The sequence below is a fragment of the Gallinula chloropus genome, assembly GCF_964237585.1.
Source record: "Gallinula chloropus genome assembly, chromosome: 17".
NCBI lineage: Eukaryota > Metazoa > Chordata > Aves > Gruiformes > Rallidae > Gallinula > Gallinula chloropus.
The window spans coordinates 10,958,054-10,980,844 of NC_140102.1; the positions used below are offsets into that span (position 1 = coordinate 10,958,054).

The 22,791-nt window shown below is 43.3% G+C and overlaps 1 protein-coding gene across 2 annotated transcripts in view; it reads right to left on the bottom strand.

The window, feature by feature from the left end:
* Positions 1–22,692, bottom strand: part of BCR (BCR activator of RhoGEF and GTPase) — a gene marked incomplete at both ends in the record, with an annotated part of 98,949 nt that extends 76,257 nt beyond the window's left edge. Inside the window, 2 exons of one of the 2 annotated variants that reach the window (XM_084271865.1) lie at positions 21,147–22,266; positions 22,423–22,659. In XM_084271865.1, the coding sequence (XP_084127991.1) occupies positions 21,147–22,266; positions 22,423–22,659 (1,357 nt within the window). Of the gene's footprint in view, positions 1–21,146 lie in introns of both variants that reach the window. The other variant, XM_084271866.1, reaches the window with a different exon arrangement.
* Positions 22,693–22,791: the final 99 nt, after the last annotated feature.

Below are 22,791 nucleotides of genomic sequence, written 5' to 3' on the forward strand. Positions count from 1 at the left end.
CAAGGGATTAAATGTCAGGCCTTCCCCTTAACCTCACCTCTCTCACACACCCTCCAGATACGTAAATATGGTTTATCCTCCAGCATATCCCCAGATTCTGACAGCTTTTACAAGTCAGGCATTTCAGGATGAAGACAGGCAACCTGTTCACCCTCCCTCTGCCTGGTCCGTTTGGATCATGAGCAACTTGTTTCGCAAAAGCCCTGCCTGTATCTTGTACCTAGAAATGGTGCCACAGTAGCTCTTAGAGATGAAAGCAGAGCAGTATAACCCTGGGTACTCTTTCTTGCTGCACTGCTGATTTGCAGCCATTGTCTCCCCACTGCCTCAGTGATGAATACCCAATTTTCAGAAAAATGCTGTCAGAAAAAAGAAGAAAACCAAAAAAAGGTCCTGACAACAATTTAGAAGGATGCAATCAACAGATCTACTGCCCTCTCCTTAAGCCTTTACTTACACATCCCCCAGTAGCAGTCTTGGAAATGTTCTTGATGAAAGTTGTAACTATTGAGTAACCCAGATGCAGTATAATTGCTACAACTACACTGCTACTCAGTACAGCTGCAGCTCTTTGGGAACCTGTACAGTGACCCCTGGGGACACCTGAGGTATCAAAGGTTGAGGATAACAGAGCAACTGGCTTTGAATAGATCAAGGGCAGTTTTGCTGTTTTAACACTTTCAGACATCTCAAACCATCTGCTCTCCCATCATACATTGTTATTTACTACAGTCCGACTCACACCAGTCACACAAGACTCTCAAAGACATGTGCTGTCTACAGAGGATAAGCAATAGCATTGTAATAGAAATGGAGCTAGAAGCATCCCCACCAAACCCATTAGCCCCCTCTAAGAGTTCACAGGCTCCTATTCATATAGGATGCACAGCCCCACCAAGGCTGCTGCAGCAGTCACTTCCCCTCTGCCCCACCCCATCAGTCACAGCACAGGGCTGCCCCAAAAGGTGACACTGCACTGTCCCAGCAGCAGATGATGGCTGGAGAAGACTGAAAAGCAAAACATTGAGACAAGGACACAAAGAATCATAAATAAAGTGCATTTGTTTTTTGAAGACTGCTGAGGGTGAGGCTCTGTTACATGGCTAAGCTAGTCACCAAATCATACACAAGAGTATTACCTAGGTATCAGAAAGCAATTAGGGCCTAATAAGGCTCAGGATAGAGAGCTCAAAACTAAACAGGAAACTAATCACACGTGAAACTGAACCACGGATGGCATGTACAGACAGGAAGACCAGGAGAGACTGGAATGGTAGAGGGCACTGAGAAAGAAAGAAGAAAAACAGCAAAACCAGTAACTCTGTCAGCAAAGAGGGAAGTCTGCATCTGAGATGACTAAAGCCACTTCTGAGGAAGATGTATTTCTGCTCCCAGGCATGGGGCAGAAGTAATCTTACTTTATGGGGCTGAAAAAATTGACGTATCTGAGCGTCAAGAAAAAGGCAACTAAAATCATAGCAAAGGATTAGGAGATAGGCTAGCTCAGACTGCACAGCTGGGCAAAAGGGAGAATAACTCTGAAGATAAAAGCAATTCCCCAAGACTGAAATCAAGCTCTCCCTTCTGTTGCATTAGGAAGAGCAGGAATCCTACCAACACTAGCTCAAAATAGGAGTTGAGTCCTCCATAGTGCGAATGTGGAAGTCTACCACACTGATGCCCATGCACGCTGGTGATTAAAAGCCTATGATGAGTATTAGGTGGTACATACCCAGGAGGGCCTCAAACTGCAGGGTTATTCACAAGGACATCAAGAGAGCTGTGTAGGTACTTTTCCACACATTCTCTTTCCTTAAACGGTATCACCTTATTTCTTAGTGTAAACAGACTCCCCACAAAGACTGGTTTAGGGAGCCGCAGATTCAGAGTATTGGCAACCTGAGATTTTAAAGTTCTTAAGAGGTAAAAGAAACAGAGGACCCAGTAAAGGAGCTTTGGAAGTAATAATGATAGAGAAAACAAGAAGTATGAGGAGCATAAATAGACCACCAGACAGTGAGAACCTAGTGAAACTAAAACTTTCCAGGCTTCACTAGTATACCACATTCAAAATATTGTTGCATTCCTTTGCTGAGTAAGTACAGCAGCTTCTCTCACTGATCTTTCAAGAGTATGTTAATGACACCTACCTGGAAGGCTTTAAAATTTAGGGGCACTACTGTTCTGGCAGGAACTGACTGGCTAACAAGTCAAACACAAACAACTTTTACTGTAAATGGACATTTCCAAGCAGTTAAAAAGCACACAAAAGCCCCCCAAAACCAACATCAACCCACTCCTCAAAACACCCCAACGTACAGATTTGCCTTTGGAGAAGTGTAAATAAGAAAAGCCGGTTAGTCTAGAAGTCAATCCTGTAGCACAGGGAAACCAGATTCCTTTTTTTAAAGCCTGTCTCCCTTATTGTTCTCAGTTAAAGGCTGGGTTGATGGGGGGAGGGGGTAGAAATGTTCTCCTGCCACATGGTTTCTATACTGCAAAGTAAAATTCAATTAACAACAGTTATTGGCAAAAGAAGTGTTGCTGGCAGTGTAGTAGAACAAAAGTCAACCCCCTGAATTCTACCATGCTAGGTGCCATAGAAACATTTGGAGACAAAGAAAGAAAGAAAGAAGAGATTCCTAGTAAGGCGTCTAGTAAAGAGACACAAACTACTTTATAGCTTCAGTCCATTTACATTCATTAGCAATTAAAAAATAGCTGTTTCCTTAGTTACATAAAAGAAGCTGTGGTCACCTGTATGGTTCTTTATCATTTGAGTAACTGTGGAACAAGCCAATAGAATAGCAGCAGTAATGGCAAGACAGGGTGGTTATGAGGATTTACCTCACTTCTCCCTTCAGGCCCTATCCACTGCAGGGCTCTAGCAGAACTGGTGAAAACAACAAAGGTTAAACCAAACCTACCTAACCACCACAGACAGAGATGAGCCACAAAAAAGCTTGTTTAGCATCAGTGTTACCACCTCACTTCACAGCTGAGATGTATGTAGTAGAGACATAAAGGTTAAGTTCTAGAGCTAAGAACAAAAGTCCAGGGTAGATCTCCCAGTCGATCTTGGACACTTTATTTGGAATTACCAAAGCCTCCTCTTCCCTGGATGAACAGGTCATAGATCGTTTAACTTATGCAACTTTCTGAAGCACCTGCAGGATCCCAAGTGCAGATAGGCCCATATCACCACAATAATACAAGAGAAGATTTGGACAGAAAACCCCAGTTTTAATAGTGTGCATCCTTCCTCTTTGGCATAGAAAATCTTAGACTGGGTTTTCTCCTTCCCACTCTCTAGACTGATAGAGGATCCTTATGTGCATTTTTTAAGCCAACCTCCAGAACAGTACTTTGTAACGGGAGAACAACATGTTATCCTTTTAAAAAGTATATAGAAACCCTACCCACAAGTTTCACACAGACTTTAATAGAATTAAAACTATATTTCAGTATACTTGAAACAATAACCAAGGTTGTTTTTTTTTTTTTTAAAGATAGCACTCCCACCATCTTAAAACACTACTCCTTTCTAGTGGTCCAATTCACTGAGAAACATTCAAATTTTGCCTTATCAGGAACCTGCTACATTCCAAAGGGCTGTGCTCAAGGTTGTAATGTTCTTTTCCAGGCATTTCACTGACTATTTTACTGCCAAATATGGCCCTTTGCAGGATGCACTCGTTTGCAAGAACTCACAACCTGAGACATTACAACAGGGCTGCACAGTATGCTGAAGGGAAGAAGCAGACTGCTGTTTACTTCAGTCAAAGGGAAAAAGTGTGTCACCTTGTGTATTTTTAAAACCAAAAATTAATAATTGACATTTGCCTTCACACAGTCCTTTGATCCCAAAGCAAAACAAACTAAAGGGATACATACAGTAGCACAGCTGCCCCTGGGGCAAGCCACTAGACAACTGCATGCTCTGTAAGGTGGGGAAGAAAGGAACAGGCAGAACGTGAGTCTGTCCTTGTAAGAGGCAAGTAACTTCTGAGTCCTTGCAGAGCAACTAGACATTCTGAGTATTATCTGAGACCAACTCGTAGATAGCACAGTGGCAAGCAGCATAAGTGGTTTGCTACTCCTAGTTTGCCCCTATAAATAGCAACCCCTCCCCACTGCCTACAGCACTGCCTGACATCTCCCAGGCACACTTGGTATGCACACAGATAGGACAGAATTTGACAGCAGGTTTCATTTGGAAGCATCTTCAAGGACATATTAAATGATGCAGTTGAATCTACTTAAATACCCAACACAATATCAGAATAAACCTGTTAAAATCATTATTCTACATATTAGTTGATCTCGACAACTGTTGTATCTGTTGCAAAAGCCCTTTAACTGGATGGGAGAAAAGGAAATCACCTTGGGGCTGAGGCCTGGTAGAGCACGTAGACAAGATTCACAGGCCTAAGAGAAGAAACTGTTTTAAAAAGCAGTTCGGCAGAAGGGAACCAGACCCATCTCTGTTGAGCTGTTCAAGCTGCCTCAGATATTAATCCTGTTTCAGGAATACAGGAGTGCTCTGGGCACAGTGAGTCAGCAGGGTGGGGCTTTTTTTCCCATGTTTGTGGACTGAACAGGAACAGAGAGCGCAAAAGGAGGTGGAAGCCAGAAATGTAGCACCTGGCTACTATACAGGCTGGAATTCAGCAGGGTTAAGTGAGAAAAGCTCACAAATCTGTGCAGAGCCAGTACTCATGGTAAAAATAGAAATCTTATCTGGGAGTCAAGTAAACACCCTAAGCAAAATTAAAAAGAGAAACTGTAATGACATTTCAATGCTGTAAGGTACCTATGCTTCCTCCCGATGACCCTGGCCCCCTCCTTGTTCTTGCCTAAGCTTTTTAAGCAAATGATGCCATTCCACACAAGTCTTAGTTGCACTATTAGGCCAGGACAATGACATTTTATATTTCAAAACAAACGAGCATAAGAACGCCTAACAAGAACTCTAAAACTCACCCTCCCCAAAAACAGTAACCAGGGGAAAATATTCGCATACTATGTAGTTGTAAGATGTCATATTGCAGATGTCTCATTACAGTAATCGCATCGTAAAAGATGATATGAAATGTTACCTCATGAGCATGCTCACATTCACTCCTGGAAACCAAATGCAAGATGACCCACTCTCCTCTAAAAGCTATGCTGACCTGACATTCACACAATCCCTCCAGATGATTTACAATCTCAACAATCATTTAGCAGAGACTTGAGAGTTTTTTTAGTCTTAATAAAAAGGAATAATTGTATTTTCTTTCCCATTTTCTCTTGGCCATAACCAATCAATGTATTTGTTGATGCAATAATCAAAACCATGAAGTATTTATATAAGTAACTAGGAGGGGAGTCAGTCACATGGACCAAGGTGTCATCTGGTCTGTCTCACAAACAATCCTGTCTGTAAATATATCTTTTCCCCATTTCCAGTCCTAGCATTCTACTTAGATCTATCCTATAAACAGACTTTATTTAAAATAAGAGCAACCCCTCAGGCTGCCTTTTCTTTCCCCAACAGCAGAAAGCAAGCATCTGACAGAGGTACACTGCTCAAAGGATACCCCAAACCTCTTCCTGAAATCCCAAAGCAGCTGGCTAATCAGAAGTGAAATTACTGAAGTTAAACATGACTTCTCAGCATTAATATTCCCATTGTTATTTAAATTAACAACCCCAGAGCCCCAAAAGACTTGGGGTTTAAGCATACATTGTCTTTCCTGGCTTTACACACTCCCTGCTCCAACACCAAGCAATTCGTTGTTGCTACAACACAAACATTTGTGGGAAGGACGGACAGGATCCATGGTTAGAGGGAAGTTGTGTTTTGGTTTGGGGGGATTGTGATTTTTATTTGGTTTTGGCTTGGAAAAAATCCAAAGAAAACAGAACACAACACACACCCTTTCACTCCCCCCACATTCCCTGATGCAGTTCTCAGCTTGAACCTACAAATGAACAGTTGTTGGCACAACTGACACGGCAGCATGCCACAGCATGAAGCATCATCACCAAAGACAATTTAAATCAAGACTTCGCCTCAAGGGGCACAATATGAAAATACTGGAAGACATACACATGTTGTAAGACAAGGCAGCCCTCGCTTCGAATTTTAAACACTAAACCAAACAAAACAAGGGGGGGGGGGAAGTAAAAAATGGAAAACCCAGAGGCCAACACATAAGCAGAACCAATCTCAGCCAGAGAGTGGCAAATGCAACCCAGATTCCAAACTTAATTATTTAGAGGGGAAACTGAATATGTTATTAGGAGCACAGAATTAAGAAATCAAATAGTGGAAGAAAGTATATGCATTATAAAAATTAGTGAAAGGACAAGCCTCCCAACACCAGAATGAGGGGGTTTTGTCACTTTTCTTCCTTTTACAGTATTTTCCTTTTAAAGTTATATATATGGATAGAAGCCTATTTCTAAACAGGAGGAAGAGGAAGTTAATCCATTTGTCAGTTAGAATTGTGCACCAAACTGGATTCCAGGACATTAGGGCTCACCAAAATTCAGCTAGAAGTCTGAGCTTCAGCACCTCAAAAGACCAAGCTGCATACTTCCTTATTAAAACACTTACAAATGCATTTATGCAAATCACTGTAGAAGATAAAAGCTTGTTATAAACCCAAGGCTCTTTTTCCTTCAAAGTTCACTTTTCATTCTTTACATACATACTACACGTTTCCATACAACCACAAAACAACCATCAGATACTATTAAACAAGCCTATTTGGCATGTACGTCAGCCCTAAATGGCAAGTGCCTATTAATGGGAAAACCAGTTTTAGGATCACAACATTTCCTTAACCAGCTGTTGATCTAATTACAGGAAAGTTGGGGTTTTTTTACAAAGTTTAGGTGAAACTCTGTAGGGTTGCTTGTGTCTTTGCCTCACTGCCTGTTTGCACAAACACTTACTTGCACATACATTGAAACCAGTCTGAAACACCTACGTAATAAAAGATTTTGGTTTTTAAATACTTCCTGTCCAGATTTTTCTTGCACATGCTTTCTGAGAATGCAGTTGCACAACAGACAACCAAGTCTCCTTCCATGCCTTAAGCAGAGATACAGAGGTTTCATACAATTACTGAAAGGGAGGACAGGCACTAATGGTGGAAAGAGGTGTATGGATGTTATTACGTTTACATATCAAGCACAAAGCAATGCACAGGGTAGATCACATCAGTATGCATTTTCATTTGGCCAGACGGTGAGACCACAACAAATTATGTATAGGTCAGTGCTCAAGGCTGAATAAATTTGGGGTAGTCAAGGTCAGGGCTAGGGCATGTTTGCTGAACACAAACATGACAGGTCAGTTACATTCAAGCAGCTAAAATCACACCATGGTGTAATAGACCTTAAGTTTGTCACAGCTGATCACCCTGCTGAATGTAAAGCTGCTCCTTCCATGGTCTGAGATACTCTAAATTGATCATAATATACAGGTTCCTTTCTCTGTACTAAAAGCCCAAAAACCAACCTAACCAAAGTTCTTTTCAACAAGAGTCCTACCTCAGAGGTCAAAAAACAAACTGAAAAAAAGCCTATCTGCTGTTTCAATGTAAACACCGTCTTACCACTTTCTGTTGCCTTTTAAGCCACCAGAGACAGAGTGGCACTGAAAGAATCACCAAAATTTAAAAACCCTTTCCAAACTGCACCAGCATAGCACCCATCTAGGAGGCACAGCAGAGGCATATGGACAGCTAACACAATTCCCCCAGAAAGTTAAGAGAAGCTTTACAACAGAACCCCATTTTTGAGCTCCCCGCCCTGCACAGCTCACAGCCAGCTCTCAACCACATCTGCAGTATCGCTACGGAAACTGGACAGCGTGACCTGCATGTGTGTAAGTGCTCAAACATTTATAACCCGGGCCTGGGAAAAGTCTATCAGCTCTTTTGAAGTCAGAGATCAAGCCCGTACTTCAAAATCAAGGTATCTTGGGAAATTCCAGTTCAGGTAGTTATACAAAATTATACAGTTAATACTGTGGAGCTTTAGTCACAGCAAAACAGGCACTAGACATCCCCTGATATCGGCAAGTCCTTGATCTAGTCTTTCCCAAGATAACTGTTCGAGCTCTCACAGTAGCCATTGGTGTGTCCAACCGATAAATAGAACAAACAAACAAAAAACAACCCCAAACCCCACCCACAAACAAAAAATTTCCAAAAAATCCAAGTAGATAAATTAAAAATAGCATAAAATAAAACTTTATCAAACTTCACTAAGCACTCTCATTCCTTCCTTGTTAGCTATTCCAAACTCTCCCTCTTTTCCATTAGGATAATATTTTTTCCTGATGAGAACTCTGAGCCTTTCAGCAATACAGGAAACCTCTGGTAACAGGAAGTTGACTTCAGCTCTGTGACTGCGTGGCAATAATTCATATCCCACCTTACCAGGTGGCTTTTCCCAGAGGTGTCCATCAGCACCCCTCTCCCCTGGAAGTAATCAAGGAACTCACTTTGGAGCTGAGTTTGGTGCACGACTATCTGTCTGCCTTCCACAGCACAGTACAGGCACCTGCTTCTTGATTATTTACCTTAGCACAAGATGTTTTCCTCTGCTGAGGTCAGCATTATCTCACCCCCCTGTTGGAAATCTTTAGTACAATGAAGAATTTTTTGGTGTCAAGAGACATTGAATACAAACAGGAATATAAACATAAAATCAATGTCAAATCACAGACATTGTCATGAAGCTCTCCAGCTAATAGGGGGGGATACTGAGAGAAACATACCACCATTTACTAAAACTCTGCGGAGACGAGATACATCCCTCACTCTGTGGTGGAGGCTGCAACAGGACCTTCTATCTCCATCTTCTATGGATATATGCCCGCCCACCCCTACTGTCTCCTTCCAATACTTAAGAGATGGTACAGCTCTGTTTCAGGGTGTTCCCATTCCTATCCCTGCCAAGACGAACAAGTACTATTAGTGGAGACAAAGCAAGATCATCTTCTCTTCCCTAATACTGAAGTAGAAAGGGATCAGCATCAATCTGAAGTTTCCAATATGGCCTCATGGTAACCAGTACTCCAGTAGCTCCACATCTTTAGTTTACTCAGACCATCAGTTTACTAACAGAAAGTTACTTCACTCTGTGAATACGGAAGTTGCAACATCTATTTGAATTAGAAAGAGTCAAAGTGATGCATACTTCCTATATATATATTTCTATACAAGGCGGTGTGGTTTCTCAACTGCAAAGGGAAATGCTTATGAGTTTGTGTAACTGCTCAGCTGTACTTGGGAGAACCTTCAAGAAATTCAGCAAATCAAACTGCAGAAGTCCCTCTGCAAGGACTAAATGGTGGTAGAGTCAGGTCTGCATTCTCTGGATTTTGTGTTCAAACATCACATAGGAAAACAGGGAAGTGGAAAATAATGTTCTTCAGTATGCCCTGATCTAAATTCATAAGATACAAGAGTTCCAGCACTCCCATGAAGCAGAACCCAGCCATCATCTGAATGACAAGAGCACCAGACCATATAAACAATCTCAAAATTGCAATCAGCCTCTCATCACTGTCATTCAGCACAGATCGATTCAAGAAGGGAGCCAGGCCCTGTAGCTCAATACTCCATCTAAATACAAACGAAAAATAGGGAATTTTCTTGATCCCTGTTGTCTAAGATGGGAACCATCAGTCAGGTCTGCCAAAGGGCCTTGTGCTGGAAAACACTGAACTGTAGCCTAAGTTGTTCCCAGGCTCCCTGTTGATGGGAGCATACACTGGCTCTTCTGAAGATAACTGAGGACTAAGCACATAGTCCCCTTTCTCCCACACCAGACCATTCCATCTGATCAAATACATGTTCATCATGCAGTTCTGTTAGCAACATCTGTCCTTTGGCCTCATTAGAATGGAAGTACCACAAGTCACCTAGAAAAGAGGGCAACAGTAGACTATGGAGCACCCACACTACTTAGCCATAGGCATGAAGTGTACTGCAAATCATGTAAGCTCCTTAGGAAAGAAGCTAGTGGAGAAAAGGCTGAACAAGAGGTTTGCCCAAACAATTATTCAGGTGATTGTTAGGCTCAGCGTATTGCTTGTGCTAAGTATAGTAGTTTTCTGTCATAGAAGCAGCTCTTGAAGGCTTCTTTGAGAAACATGCTTATGTGAGTTGAGAGATACTTGTTCCAGGGAGCTAGGAAGCCAAGAGCACATTTGAGACAATACTCTGGACTTGGCTAAAGCATTCTCTTCCTGATACCCATCTACCCCTGTATCAGGAGCCACTAGGATGATCACTAGAGAATGGCTATGGCCAGAGAAATGATCTATGTCCCAAGGCTGAAGAGTGTATTTTCATCAAGACAAAAGCTTGTCAGGTTTTCTTCCTTCCCACAATTCAGATTTCACTCCTCAGCTTTTCATTAAAGAAAAACTAGAAAGCAAAATAAGGAACTGACTGCAAGATGTGCCGCTCCTCACCGAAGTCACTGATATAGTGCAGGCTGCACACCACCTTATCCAGGGTACCTTTAATCACAGCTCAGCACTGGGCTCGGTATTCACCACAATTAGGGTTCAATGGGAGAACTGCAATAGAAGTTTACAACAGGATGTTCTCTGCTGGCTAATCCACAAATTCAAGTAAGTAATTAGTACAATTAGCCAAGACAAATACATTCATCCAAATACCACGGTTTCCTCACAGACAATGATAGAACATTGCCAGATTGAGGCATTACTGTGTTTTCTCAGAGTGATGACAGCAATTTCATCCCTACCAGACTGAGAGAGCCAATGACCACCTCAGGAGAACACAAAGCATAAATATACACAACACACAGGGAAGGAAAGGGAACTCCCACACAGTGTTCAATGTAGGATGATTTAAACAAGGGAGACAGTCTGCAGAGGAGGAGGAGGGCAAGGATAAGAGGAACACACAGAAGTCTTCCAACAGTGATGCGTTCCTCAGCATATCAACTGAAAATTTCATGCAGTTGCCTCAGTGCTGACCATTATCAAAAAATCAAATTCATGACCAGTGATACAGGAAGCACAAAGAAAGATTGCTATGAACTGAGGCAGCTGGATGCTAACAGCCACAGAGCCATGCTTTTCTGCGCCTCGGCTCATACTTTGCACCATAATCCGATGTCTTTTGGGAAAGCCTGAGCCCAGGCAGGCTGACAGGCCATTACTATCTCTCCTGAGCAAAGGCATACTGGGCTATGTAATTGTAGACTGCAGCAGATACAGTTCCCAGTGTTTGTACGTTACACCTCCCTCGTGACAACAGCCCAATCACATTTACTTTTTAGCAGCTCAGACGTGTTTGAAACCTGATGCTCCAGGGAGGGAGGTATTTTTCTTCAGACAAGATTGTTATAGGAAGCTGCTGGCCCATTTTAAAAGAACACACACATGTGACTCTAGGTAACTGAGGGGTTTGTTTGCTGTTCATGAGGGTTTTTTGTTGTATTGTTTGGGGAGCTGGGAGGTGTGTGTGTGTTAAACTACCAAAACTAGAGCCTGCTCCAGCCTCACCCATATTGTAGGCTCAAAATGGGCACTCTTTACCTAGTTTTGCAGCCAACTGAGTATATAATTTCTGATAAGATAATAGCTGGCACACATCCTATCACAGAAGTGGCTGCATTTCAGTGTTGAGCGTAGAGTATTCTAAAGTCCCTAAAAAGAAGTAAACAGACATAGTGAGCTAGGGCTGCAGAGTACATCAAGGACAGGTCACAAACACAGAGTAGCTGCCAAGTCCAAACACAGAAGTTGTTCGCAGTAACTACAGCAAAACCTGGCTTTTCATATTTCAGATAACACTGTGTGATCTGTGGTACGCTGCTACAGTTGTTACTACCCTTTGTCACAGATGATTCTGCAAATAATTTGGGGCTTTTGGACACTTCAGAGCAAGACCTAACCTGTATAGAAACTCCAAAACAGGATGGTTTCTTCAATATATTCTTTTTAGAAGGGAAAATAAATCCACCACAACTTTCCTAGAAAAGAATTCCTCCTTCCACAAAATAAAATTTAAAAAATCCCAAAACAACAGAATCAACAAGGATTGGTGACATGACTGCAAAATTGCAAACAGCAAAATAACAGAGGATAACAACCAAGCAAAGGGCCTGCAATACCAACAGGCACAACCTGGGGGGATGATGTGGTCCTTCTGTCAAAAAAGGGGAAGAGCATCTTCAATCATAGGCTTACCAAGCTGGTGAATCTAAAGTTGCCAGGGGAGGGGAACCTTAATCCATCCCACTCCTACTAGTTTGATGGCCAGAGCCAGGAGAAAGGAGAGCACTCAAAGTGCAGCACATCAGAATTCCAGCCACTCCAGCCTGTAAATCACTTTCATCAGGGGTCCAACTTAAACGCTTTTACACAAGCATGGGTAGCATGGGGAATAAACAAGAGGAGTCAAATATGCATGTCTGCCTGCAGGGCTGTGATTTCATTGGCATCATGGAGACATGGTGGGATGGCTCCTACAACTGAGTGTTGGAGTGGAGGGATACAGGCTCTTTAGGAAGGACAGGCAATGGAGAGGAGAAGGGGGTATATCACCTCTATGTCAATGCATTTAGGATGGGTGAGCAGCCAACTGAGGGTTTATCGGAGGGGAGGGGTCTGCTACAGGCCACCCAAGGGGAAAGATGGAGCAGATGAGGCCCTCCACGTACAGATAGGAGCAGCTTTATGTTCACAAACCCTGGTCCTCATGGGAGACTTCAACCACCCCAGTATCTGTTGGAGGAGCAGGGCGTAAACAGCCCAGAAAGTTCCTCAAGAACCATGCGATGCTAAGCTGGGCCTTGTTCTCACCCACAACGAGGGTCTGTTGGGGCATGTGAAGGTCAGGGGCAGCCTTGGCTACAGAGACTATGACATAGAGGAGTTCAAGATCCTTAGGGCAGTTAGGAGAGCACAGAGCACACTCACTACCCTGGATTCAGGAGAGCAGACTTTGGCCCTGGAAGGAAGAGAGGCCCAAGAAAGCTGGTTAGCATTCAAGGATCCCATCCTCCAATCTCATCTTTCAGCTGGTTAACATCTTTTTTGGTGACATGGACAGCAGGATTGACTATACTCTCTGAAAGTTTGCAGCCTGGAGAAGTGAGGGCTCCAGGGAGACCTTACTGCAGCCTGCCAGTACCTAAAGGGGCTACAGGGAAGCTGGAGAGGGTCAATTTCCGAGGGCTTGTAGTAACAGGACAAGGGGCAATGGATTTAAATTGAAAGAGGGGACGTTTAGATTAGATACTAAGAAGAAATTCTTTACTGTGAGGGTGGGGAGGCCCTGGTACAGGATGCCCAGAGAAGCTGTGGCTGTCCCTGGATCCATGGCAAGGTTCAAGGCCAGGTTGGATGGGGCTTTGGGCATCCTGGGCTGGAGGGTGTCCCTGCCCATGGCAGGGGATGGAACTAGATGATCTTTAACGTTTCTTCCAAACCAAACCATTCCATGATAATTCAGTAGTATTAGCCAACAGACTGAGCTTTTACTAATTCATTCTTCCTACAGGGCAATAATTGTGGATTCTCACACATACTTATTCCTCATGTATTCATGTAGCCATGAGCAACTAACTCCTCTCCAGCTGCCACGTTTGGGCAGAGCTTTCTCTGAAACAGAGATTCCAATTACATTTGCAATAATGTAATTACTACATCAGCCATAACCTGGTTAAGAAAGGGTCTGAGAGATACCATTTTGGCAGCTGGGAGTAAGACAAAAGGGAGACATGATTTTGTTATTTTAGTAACAGGAAGATCTGCAAACCTCAACCAGATTTTGTGACAGAAATACACCATGCTGATTCTACATGGGACAGTTGTACTGTTTAAAACACATATATTCCAACTCAAAACAAGTTTAGAGAAATTACAGATTTGTAAAACTGCCTGAGCAGTAAGGATTCAAGGATTTGCTTACAGTTTATGGTTACTTTCACATCACATGTAATTTAAAGATATGATCAGGAAAGCAATCCACTTTGTTATCAGCGAGCTGGCCAAAACCTGCTTTGTAATTTAAGACACTCAAATTGCTGTTTTGTAACTGCTTCATTTACATGCAGTTCACCCAAATTAATCCATGCCAGCATTTCTGTTGTCACTTGCAGTCTACCGCTCTATCTGCACAGCAAACTTACCATTCAGCCTACACCAGAACACCATTTCTTTTCCTTCATGTGCCAGCAAGATATTACTCAAGTCAATGATATTTCACCAGGGAAAGAACAGGATCAGGTCCTTATTGTTCTTTCTGTGCTTATCTGGCTGGGCAGAACAAATCAAAGAGGAGACAGTCAAAAAAAAAAAAACCAACCCACTAGTCTTGGCTTCTCTGGGGGAAAGCAAGCTCCAGATAAGCAGTGTCTCCAATCAACAGTCTGATTTTCACGAATAGCAATATGCTTCCCTATTGTAATTGAAATGGAGCAATTCCCCTCAAACAGCTTGCCAAGTCTCACCTCATTAACCTTTATGGACTGACCTCCAAAATTCCTTGAAGCTGAAATACAGGTCCCCCTTGCCCTGCCTCTGCACCATAACTGTTTATCCCAGAGAGGCTGGGGAGAAAGTGAGGGCACCAGTGGACTGCTAAATGTGCTGGAATTGGAGGATAGAGACCTGTTCCCAGGCTATCAGTGGGACCCAAACATTCACAGGCTTCTGTCTCCTTTGTTGACCTGTCTTTCAGTTAGCTTGGTGGATTGTACGTCACCCTCCCCCAATGCTTCAAGCGTCATCATTAGCTATAGTGTGCTGCCCAATATTCAAATAAGCATTTCCTAACCCACACTTGAAGGTTTAGCAGATTTTCTAACTAAGCCTTACTCTTCCTCCCTCACAAGTCTATTGCTCAGGATTCCTACTCACCACTTCACCCAACTTATTTTACTACCTTTGTTCACAGCTCAGTAAAACTTTCTGGTGGCAGTGAAAAGCAATCTACAGACCCACATTCTCCCAAGGTTTGCCTGTTCCTTCACACAACAATTAGTTTCACTCCACCAGCTCAGTCCCTTCATTAGTTCCAAACCCTTACCAATTCTACCCTGCTTATCCCTATTGTCAGCTCTTTGCTCTCTTGCTCACCTTTGGTTCTGCAAGGGGAAACAGCTGAAAAGCTTTCAAATCCAGAAAACGAAATCAGTGCAACAATGCACCACAACATCAAGGTTTTCTCCACTCCTTTTTCTTCTTTTTTTCCTTCAACCACCTTGAAAGAAGCCTCCATCTCAAAGGAGGTAGTGCACTGGGGCAAGTAGTAAGCCCATGGATGATCCCAACTTCCCCTGGCACTTCTCAGGGCAGAACCAAACTTTTGTACAAAACAGCAACCTGTGGTTTTCCTGTGAAAACCATTTGGACAGAGACTGAAGTAGACTGTGTGGTAGAATGGATGCACAGCTCACACACCTCTGTCAGTCCAAGTCCTTTGGCTATAAACATGTGCTTTTAGAGAATTTCAAACTGTCAGCAAGGACCATAGGAGCAGCTCACTGAGCCACAGACTTAATACTGTGGTTCCACTTGTTTACACATTTCCTGCTCAAACGAAAGGCATTAATATCATCACACTGTGTGGCATTCGCTGCAACGCTTTAGGGCTCTAGCCCCAGCTCTGTGAAACCACCACACTGAAATCACCTAGGTCCTGCTGCTTTGGCATACAGAATATCATTCTAGTCCACAGTCATCACAGTATGGATGCTGCATGGATAACCATACAGCTCTGCTGCAACTTGGTCCTGACCTTCAGTTCTACAGCGATCCCAAACGTTCCATGTGTGTTGGTCACTGCCTGCCTGGAAGGCCTTCATTGAGCAATGGCAGCTGCACAGAGCAGGCTCATCTCTACTGCCAAACCACTTATATACAGTTGGTAGTTATGCAGGGATGACGAGCTGCTTTCTACCTAATCCATTACTTGCATTCTGTCTACTTGCTCCATAGGAAAGCCAGTCCCACTTCGATATCTCTGTTGCAGACCACAAAAATGAGCTTCACATAGACACATCAGCACTCTCCAGGGCTTTCCAGTATCAGACAACTACTAACTGGGTTGGTGTACACTCTCATTTCAAAGGGAGGTGCTTTGCAATTGCAGAAGAACCTGAATATTGTGGTAGTAGAAACTCTGTGACCTTGGGTGAACCTAAGAAAACCAAAAATAAAATCTATTTGCATGCCACTACCTATGGTAGGCCTGAGGTAAAGGTTAGCAACTGCTTGTGGAAGAAAAAACACAACAAACAGGACTGCAGAGTCTACTATAGTCACTGGGGATGTAAAGCAGCTCTGTAGATTCCACTAAACTCTGCTGTAGGGAAAGAGGAGACCGGCAGAGAAAGAGAGGAGGTTCTCTGCTTCCCAGAAAAGGGGAGTGGTAGCAAAAGCTGCTCAATCTCAAAAACTACTAAATCTCTGGAAAGCAGGGCAGGGGGGGAGCATCAGCCCTCCTAGGAAATCCACTGATCATCACCGCAAAGGATTAAAACATGTTTAAGAAGTAATAGCCCAATGAACTAAACAAGTGTCAGAGAAAATGTAAACCTCATTCCTGAGCCAGTGTAAGGTACACACTGTCAGCAGGAGCTTATGGCCAGACCTTAAAATTAATAAATGAGCTGCATGTTATGAAAGTCCCTACATTTCAGATCCTCAGAAGGAAGAATCACTACACAGTGCATTGAAGTCTGCCTCAGTTGCTCAAAGGAAAATTGTGTTTCTAAACAGCAGCAACAGCACTGGCACGTTCCCTCACAAGTCATCTTTGTCCTGCTAGAACACCACAAAGCACTTCTCAAACTGTCTTGTAAAATCCACTGAGTACAAGGACAAGGGGAAGAAGAGCAGAATAAGAAACTCATCCGAGCTCTCAGAATGTGCAAGTGACTCAGACCCTCAACAGACCCTCGCAGTAACCGGCACAGAAGGACATCCTTCCGCCACGACAGGCTGCTTTCTTGGAGCTCTAAAATTAAGTAGTTTCAAGGATTACCTTAAAAGCAGGAAATTCAAATGTTTGCATATCTGGTCAGGCATTTAAGGCATACAAAACCTAAAGAATCTACAGCTCTAAATATGCTCTTTCACATGGCATTCTGCCCTACTGAGATAAGAGGAATTTTGAGTCTTGCAGTTTATATGCATAGATAAATTATGGCACTCTTTCCTCTAATATATTGAAAACACTCCATGCTCTTCAGAAAGGAACACTCAGCACTCCCACACTTAGCAGAGGCTAAAATAAGTAGAACTTTACGCCCAATGGAATTAAATCACACATATCCCCAAACTGACCTTATACTCAGCACTATGGCTTTTGGGAGCTTTCTATAGCGAGACCCTAGCAGAACTCTCTGGAAAGCACTGCCAAATCCTCTCAGGTGAACAGAGGTCACTACCAGGGCACCTTTAAGGAAGCAGCAGCTTTACAGGTAAATATTATCTATGGGAACTCCAGATAAGAGTTTCCATGTTGTTATGCAGATAGATAACAATCACTTCACATACAGAGCTATGAGACAACATGCACTGATCTTACAAGCAAGCTATAAAGCCAAGCAACAACTCCAGTGTGCTCTTCAATTAACAAACTGGTACTAGTTTCAAAATTGACACAACTGAGAGCATTGTGAAGCCCTCTCACTGCAGAATGGCACTATGCAACTCTCCCCTTCATTATAAGCAGAAACACACCTTATCATACAATCACAGAATGGTCTGGGTTTGAAGGGACCCCAAGGATCACACAGTTCCAATACCCTGCCACAGGCAGGGCCACCAACCTCCAGGCCTGGAGCTACACAAGGTTGTCCAGGGCCCCATCCAACCTGGCCTTGAACACCTCCAGAGATGGGGCATCCACCACCTCTCTAGGCAGCCTGTTCCAGCACCTCACCACTCTCTCTGGAAAGAACTTCCCCCTAACATCTAATCTAAACCTTACCTCCTTCAGCTCCACTCCATTCCCCCTTGTCCTGCCATTATCTACCCTTTTAAAATGTTGATTCTCCTCCTGTTCCTCTGCTCCCTTCAGGGACTGGAAGGCTGCAATGAGGTCCCCCCACAGCCTCCTCTTCCCCAGGCTGAACCAGCCCAGCTCCCTCAGCCTCTCTTTGAAGGAGAGGTGCATAGCTTCTGTCTGACTCTGCAACAAAAAATAGTAGCAAGAAGTTCAGGATCTTGATCTTCCTTCACAATCACAGTTAAAATATTCAAGCTTAAAGCAGAGTTAAGACTTGGTTATATTTTTTTTTTCTCTATTCCCACTACAGGAAATTAGTGATGCATAATTCATCCTAACATAAAGATCTTTGCCCAGGCATAAATATCTTTGCCAAGTACATCCATCTAATAGAAAGTACAGCTATTACCAAATCTCAGCCCTGAAGCTCTCACTCTGCTTCTTGGAAAAAAACAAAAAGCCTTGGTTTGATTTAAGTTTTTTGATAACCAATCTCCAAGTACCCAGTTCAAATGTTGGCTTGGATCCCATTCACTGGAGAGTTAGGTGACCTCTTTCTAGTCCTTTTTTGTAATACAAAAGTAGGAAATTATCACTTGACTGTGAGAATTCACGAAAGAATTTTGACAAAACACGTGTCTGCTGGCCAAGCTCAAGATGCACTGGGATGGCACATCCACACAAGCTCACATCACACCTGTTCACACCACATTCAGCATGGTCAGAGTCATGAAAAGCAAAGCCAGGGTGCACACAAAAATCTGAATTCACTAAGAAGCCAAATACTATTGAACAAATCCCACTTGATGCTAATTAACATTAAGGCTGTCCAGAGCCTGCTGTGATTCAAACTTCACTCTCTGTTCAAGCAAAACTTCAGGGAAGCCTGGCAGAACCAGTGACTGAACCACAGGTGCAGGAAAAGCTGGCTGGATCTCCGAAACTGCTTTTGTATCACGTGGTGATGGAGAACAGTCTGCATCAGAGCATGATAGTTGGGAATGGTAGCCAGCCAGCTAATCCCACAGTGATCTCTCGTGCCTTTTGTCTGTTTTATGAAAAAGACACCCTGCCAACTGGTTTCAGATCAAAATTCCTCCTAATCAGGAAAGAAAGAAAATTTATAGAAAATGATGCTCAGTAGGAATTAATCAGAAACACAGTCCTCCTGAAGGCATAACCCTTTTCAGTTAAGTAAAAAGTTGCCACCAGATAATGTGCAAGACAGTAATGATTAGCCATCTGGTGAAGGTTCCTGCTAAGCTTGCCATGTTACCCCCTATGCTGTGAAAGCAGAAGGTGGATCAGTTACATTCTGTCCTTGCCTGCAATTGTGTGGTCATCCTTAGGAACAAGACACAAATCCTTCCAGCTTAACCAAGAATTGTAACTATTCTGACTTTTCAGCAGCCCTTTTTTCATTTTTTTTAAAGTCCTGCATCCCAGCTAAATTATTTAAAATCAAAATTCTCTCTTGCCCTTCTGAAAGCTGAATTTATCCTCAAGCTTTATCAACCTTTGTTATTTTTGCCCCTTTGTTTCCTTCTGCAAAAACTGCAACTGCCAGGAGGCTTCCCAGTCATCTAAAGAGCATCAGTAAACAAGAGCAGAGACAGATGGCTGCAGCTCAGTTTAAACCAGCACAAGACCCAGCCTCTCCCCTGTGCTGCAAGTGCATACGAACATATGCATAAAACTGAACAAGAATGCAGTAGTCCCAGATAGAAAACAAGTCTACATATACAGTCTGAAAAGGAAGAAGTCCCTCTGAGGCGAGTGCTGAGGTTTTCTCTACAGTGAGCATCCACTAAAACCATACAGCCTTCCAATATTACAACAACAGGATGTAAGGATGGCAGGGGGGCAAGGAAGACTTCTCCCTCCATTGTTGCTCCAAAAGTATTACTGGCAAGAAACAATCATCAGGGAAAGTAAAACCAGGCATCTCCTTCCAGTAAAAGTTACCATTTGGAGAGCTAGCACACTGAACTCCCACAATCAGAGCAAGTGACATCACCTCCGATAGGCCTCCCAACTCACCTACTTCAGGAATTCCACCACTTTAACAAAGAACATGTTAAGCCCTTGTTAAAATGACAGATTCAAACAGAAACTGAAAAAATGATTCAAAGAGAGAAAGAATGCCACCCACAAGATCACTCACAGATTTAGAACTACAGAATTCTATCAAAGCAATCACACTGGATTTTTTTCATTCCTGGATTTGATGATTTTTCATTTTCTACATAGAAGACTCCTGGTGTTAGCACAAGATACAATTGACATTATGTGTCTTGCTACACAGATTTAGATGTCCACGTACATTCAGTAAATCTATGCGAATCAACATAAATCAGTGTTTGCCTCCTCCACCAACCATAAATCCACTGCAATTCCACAGACACGCCTGCATGCCTGAATGGTTTACATAAGAACAGGTTCAAACATCACCCATTCTTTCCCAAATAAAAATCTTGACTCTGCTGAAATTAAATTAACAGCTCTCCCTCGGGGCTTCCTGATATTCCAAGCTGGAAACTTAGTGATAGCAGAAAGCTTCAAGAACAGGGTTGCACAATCATCACCTCCAATCAGCTCTAATTGAAGGATGACACGAGACAGAACGAGAAACTAGCACTCCAATTAATACAGACGGGAAAAAACAAGGTTGTGGGAGCAGCATCATTACTGGTAAAGCTCCAGCAAAACCCACAGGTTGTAGCATGCTGGCACGTTACCACTTTGGAGGCAGAGTTTAACTACTCCTTGGTGCAAGAATACAAGGAAGTGAAAGATCTGGTGGTGAACATGGAACAGTTCTGGCCCCTTTTTACCTCAGTATTCAAACTGAAACTTAAAGAATCAATTAACATGGGACTCCGTGGATCTTCTCAAGAGAAGCCTGAATGAAGCCATCTGGGAATCAAAGCTGTATTCCTAAAATAGTCTGACATATACTTCTGCAAGACCTTCCAAAAACAGGACAACTACAAAATAACCATGGCCTTCTCACATTAAACTGTTGTTCCCCTTAGAGCAAATCACCCCAGATCACCTGAACAACCTCTCCCATTCCCTTCCATGACACTACTTCCTACTCCATACATTCAAAAGACTGAACAAAAACATAGTACAAACCTGTATCTCCATGGAAGCAGCTGTCCTGGTGACATCTCCCAGAAGGCAAATCTCCATCACTTGGCCAGATCTGTCCTGTTTTTCGTACACCCACAATAGTAGCCTCGGACACAATGACCTGCTGCTGTCTGTGCCGCTTTTGAGACTGGGGGGTTGGTGGACTGCTACTGTCAAAGGACTGCTGAGAGTTCTGGGAAGGAGAACGGCTTTTATCCCGATACATACGGTAAGTGGTGGGGCTGGGGGAGACATGGCTGGACTGCCCTGAAGAGAAGTCTTCCTCACTGGAGGTAAGGTTCTCATTAGAGCTACAATCAGGAGTATATCCTCCTCCAATATCTTCAAAGCTCCTGGGGGAGTAAGATCTCCTGGGCCACGTGAGATGTTTTTCCTGGTCAGTTGTGCCTTGATTTCGCAAAATAGGTCCTTTCCCTTCTTCCCCCATCATTCCACCAACATAGATACTCTGATAAGGTTGAAAGTCCATGGGCTGCCAAGGCGAGCGGTTGCTGCCATTGGCATTAATCAGGTTATCTTTGAGAAACCTGGGGTTCAGTTCAGCATCCTCGTATTCTCCATCATAGCCAAAGCTGCTCTCTGAGGCCCTTCCCCTGTAAGCAGGCCTCTGGAACTCGCTGAAGCTAGGTACCATGTTAGAAGGGAGGGAGTGCAAAGACTTTTTGCGTTCCATTTGCATGGCTTGGCTACCAAGGGAGCTTATTTTATCGGAAACATCCTTATCGTTGACCTTTACTAGACCCTTCTCATGATGATACTCCATGTTCACATAAAAGGGCTTTTCAACAACATCCTTGTTATCTCCAGAAGAATGTGAATTACCCTTTTTAATCCTCTCAAAATTGGACCTTAGGGCTGCCACACTGGTGCTGTTCCCTCTTTCCTTAGAAATAGGTTCAAATGGTCCCTCCTTCTCAGCAGATCCCCCTAGCCTGCGAGCAGAAGCCGATCTATGTTTTGAAGGAGAGCCATCTGTATCACAGCGGTTCTCCATATCTTCTACAACTCTCTTCAGCTTCTCTTCACCATAGTACTTACACCTGTCCTGCTCTCCCTCTCCATGATGAGGGCTGTCCAAAGGCGACAGGTCAGACCCATCACTCTGAGTAGACAGCTTCCGCAGAGAGGGTATCCTGGGTTTGAACTTCTCCTCCCCATGGTGAGACTTGCTTTTTTCATATTCATCTTGGTCGGCAGACTGGTGATGATGCAGGTCTTGGATCTGCTGCTCTGCACCCCCTTCAGGCAACTGAGAAACACGTTTAAAACCCCATCTCTGTCTATCATAGCTTTTTTTCTCCTTTGCCAGTAGAGTCTGCAGGTAAATCATGCGGAACCTCTCCTTGTTGACCTCCATCTCCAGTCTCCGGATAGATGCTTTGCACATCTCCAGCTCCTGCTCAATGTCTCCCACAGATTTCAGCTCCATTTTAGGAGGCTCAGAGTCTGCAAATTGTGCTTTCCAAGCCTCCACAAACCCCACAGGGTCCACCATTTTGCATACAGGAGTAAGTGGAGAATACGGGAAGGAGGCTAAGGAGAGATAGGTGGAGAGAATAAACCAACCGGATCTCACATGTAGAAGAAACAGCTCCGGCACGGTCAACTCAATGCGTCTCTTTCACGG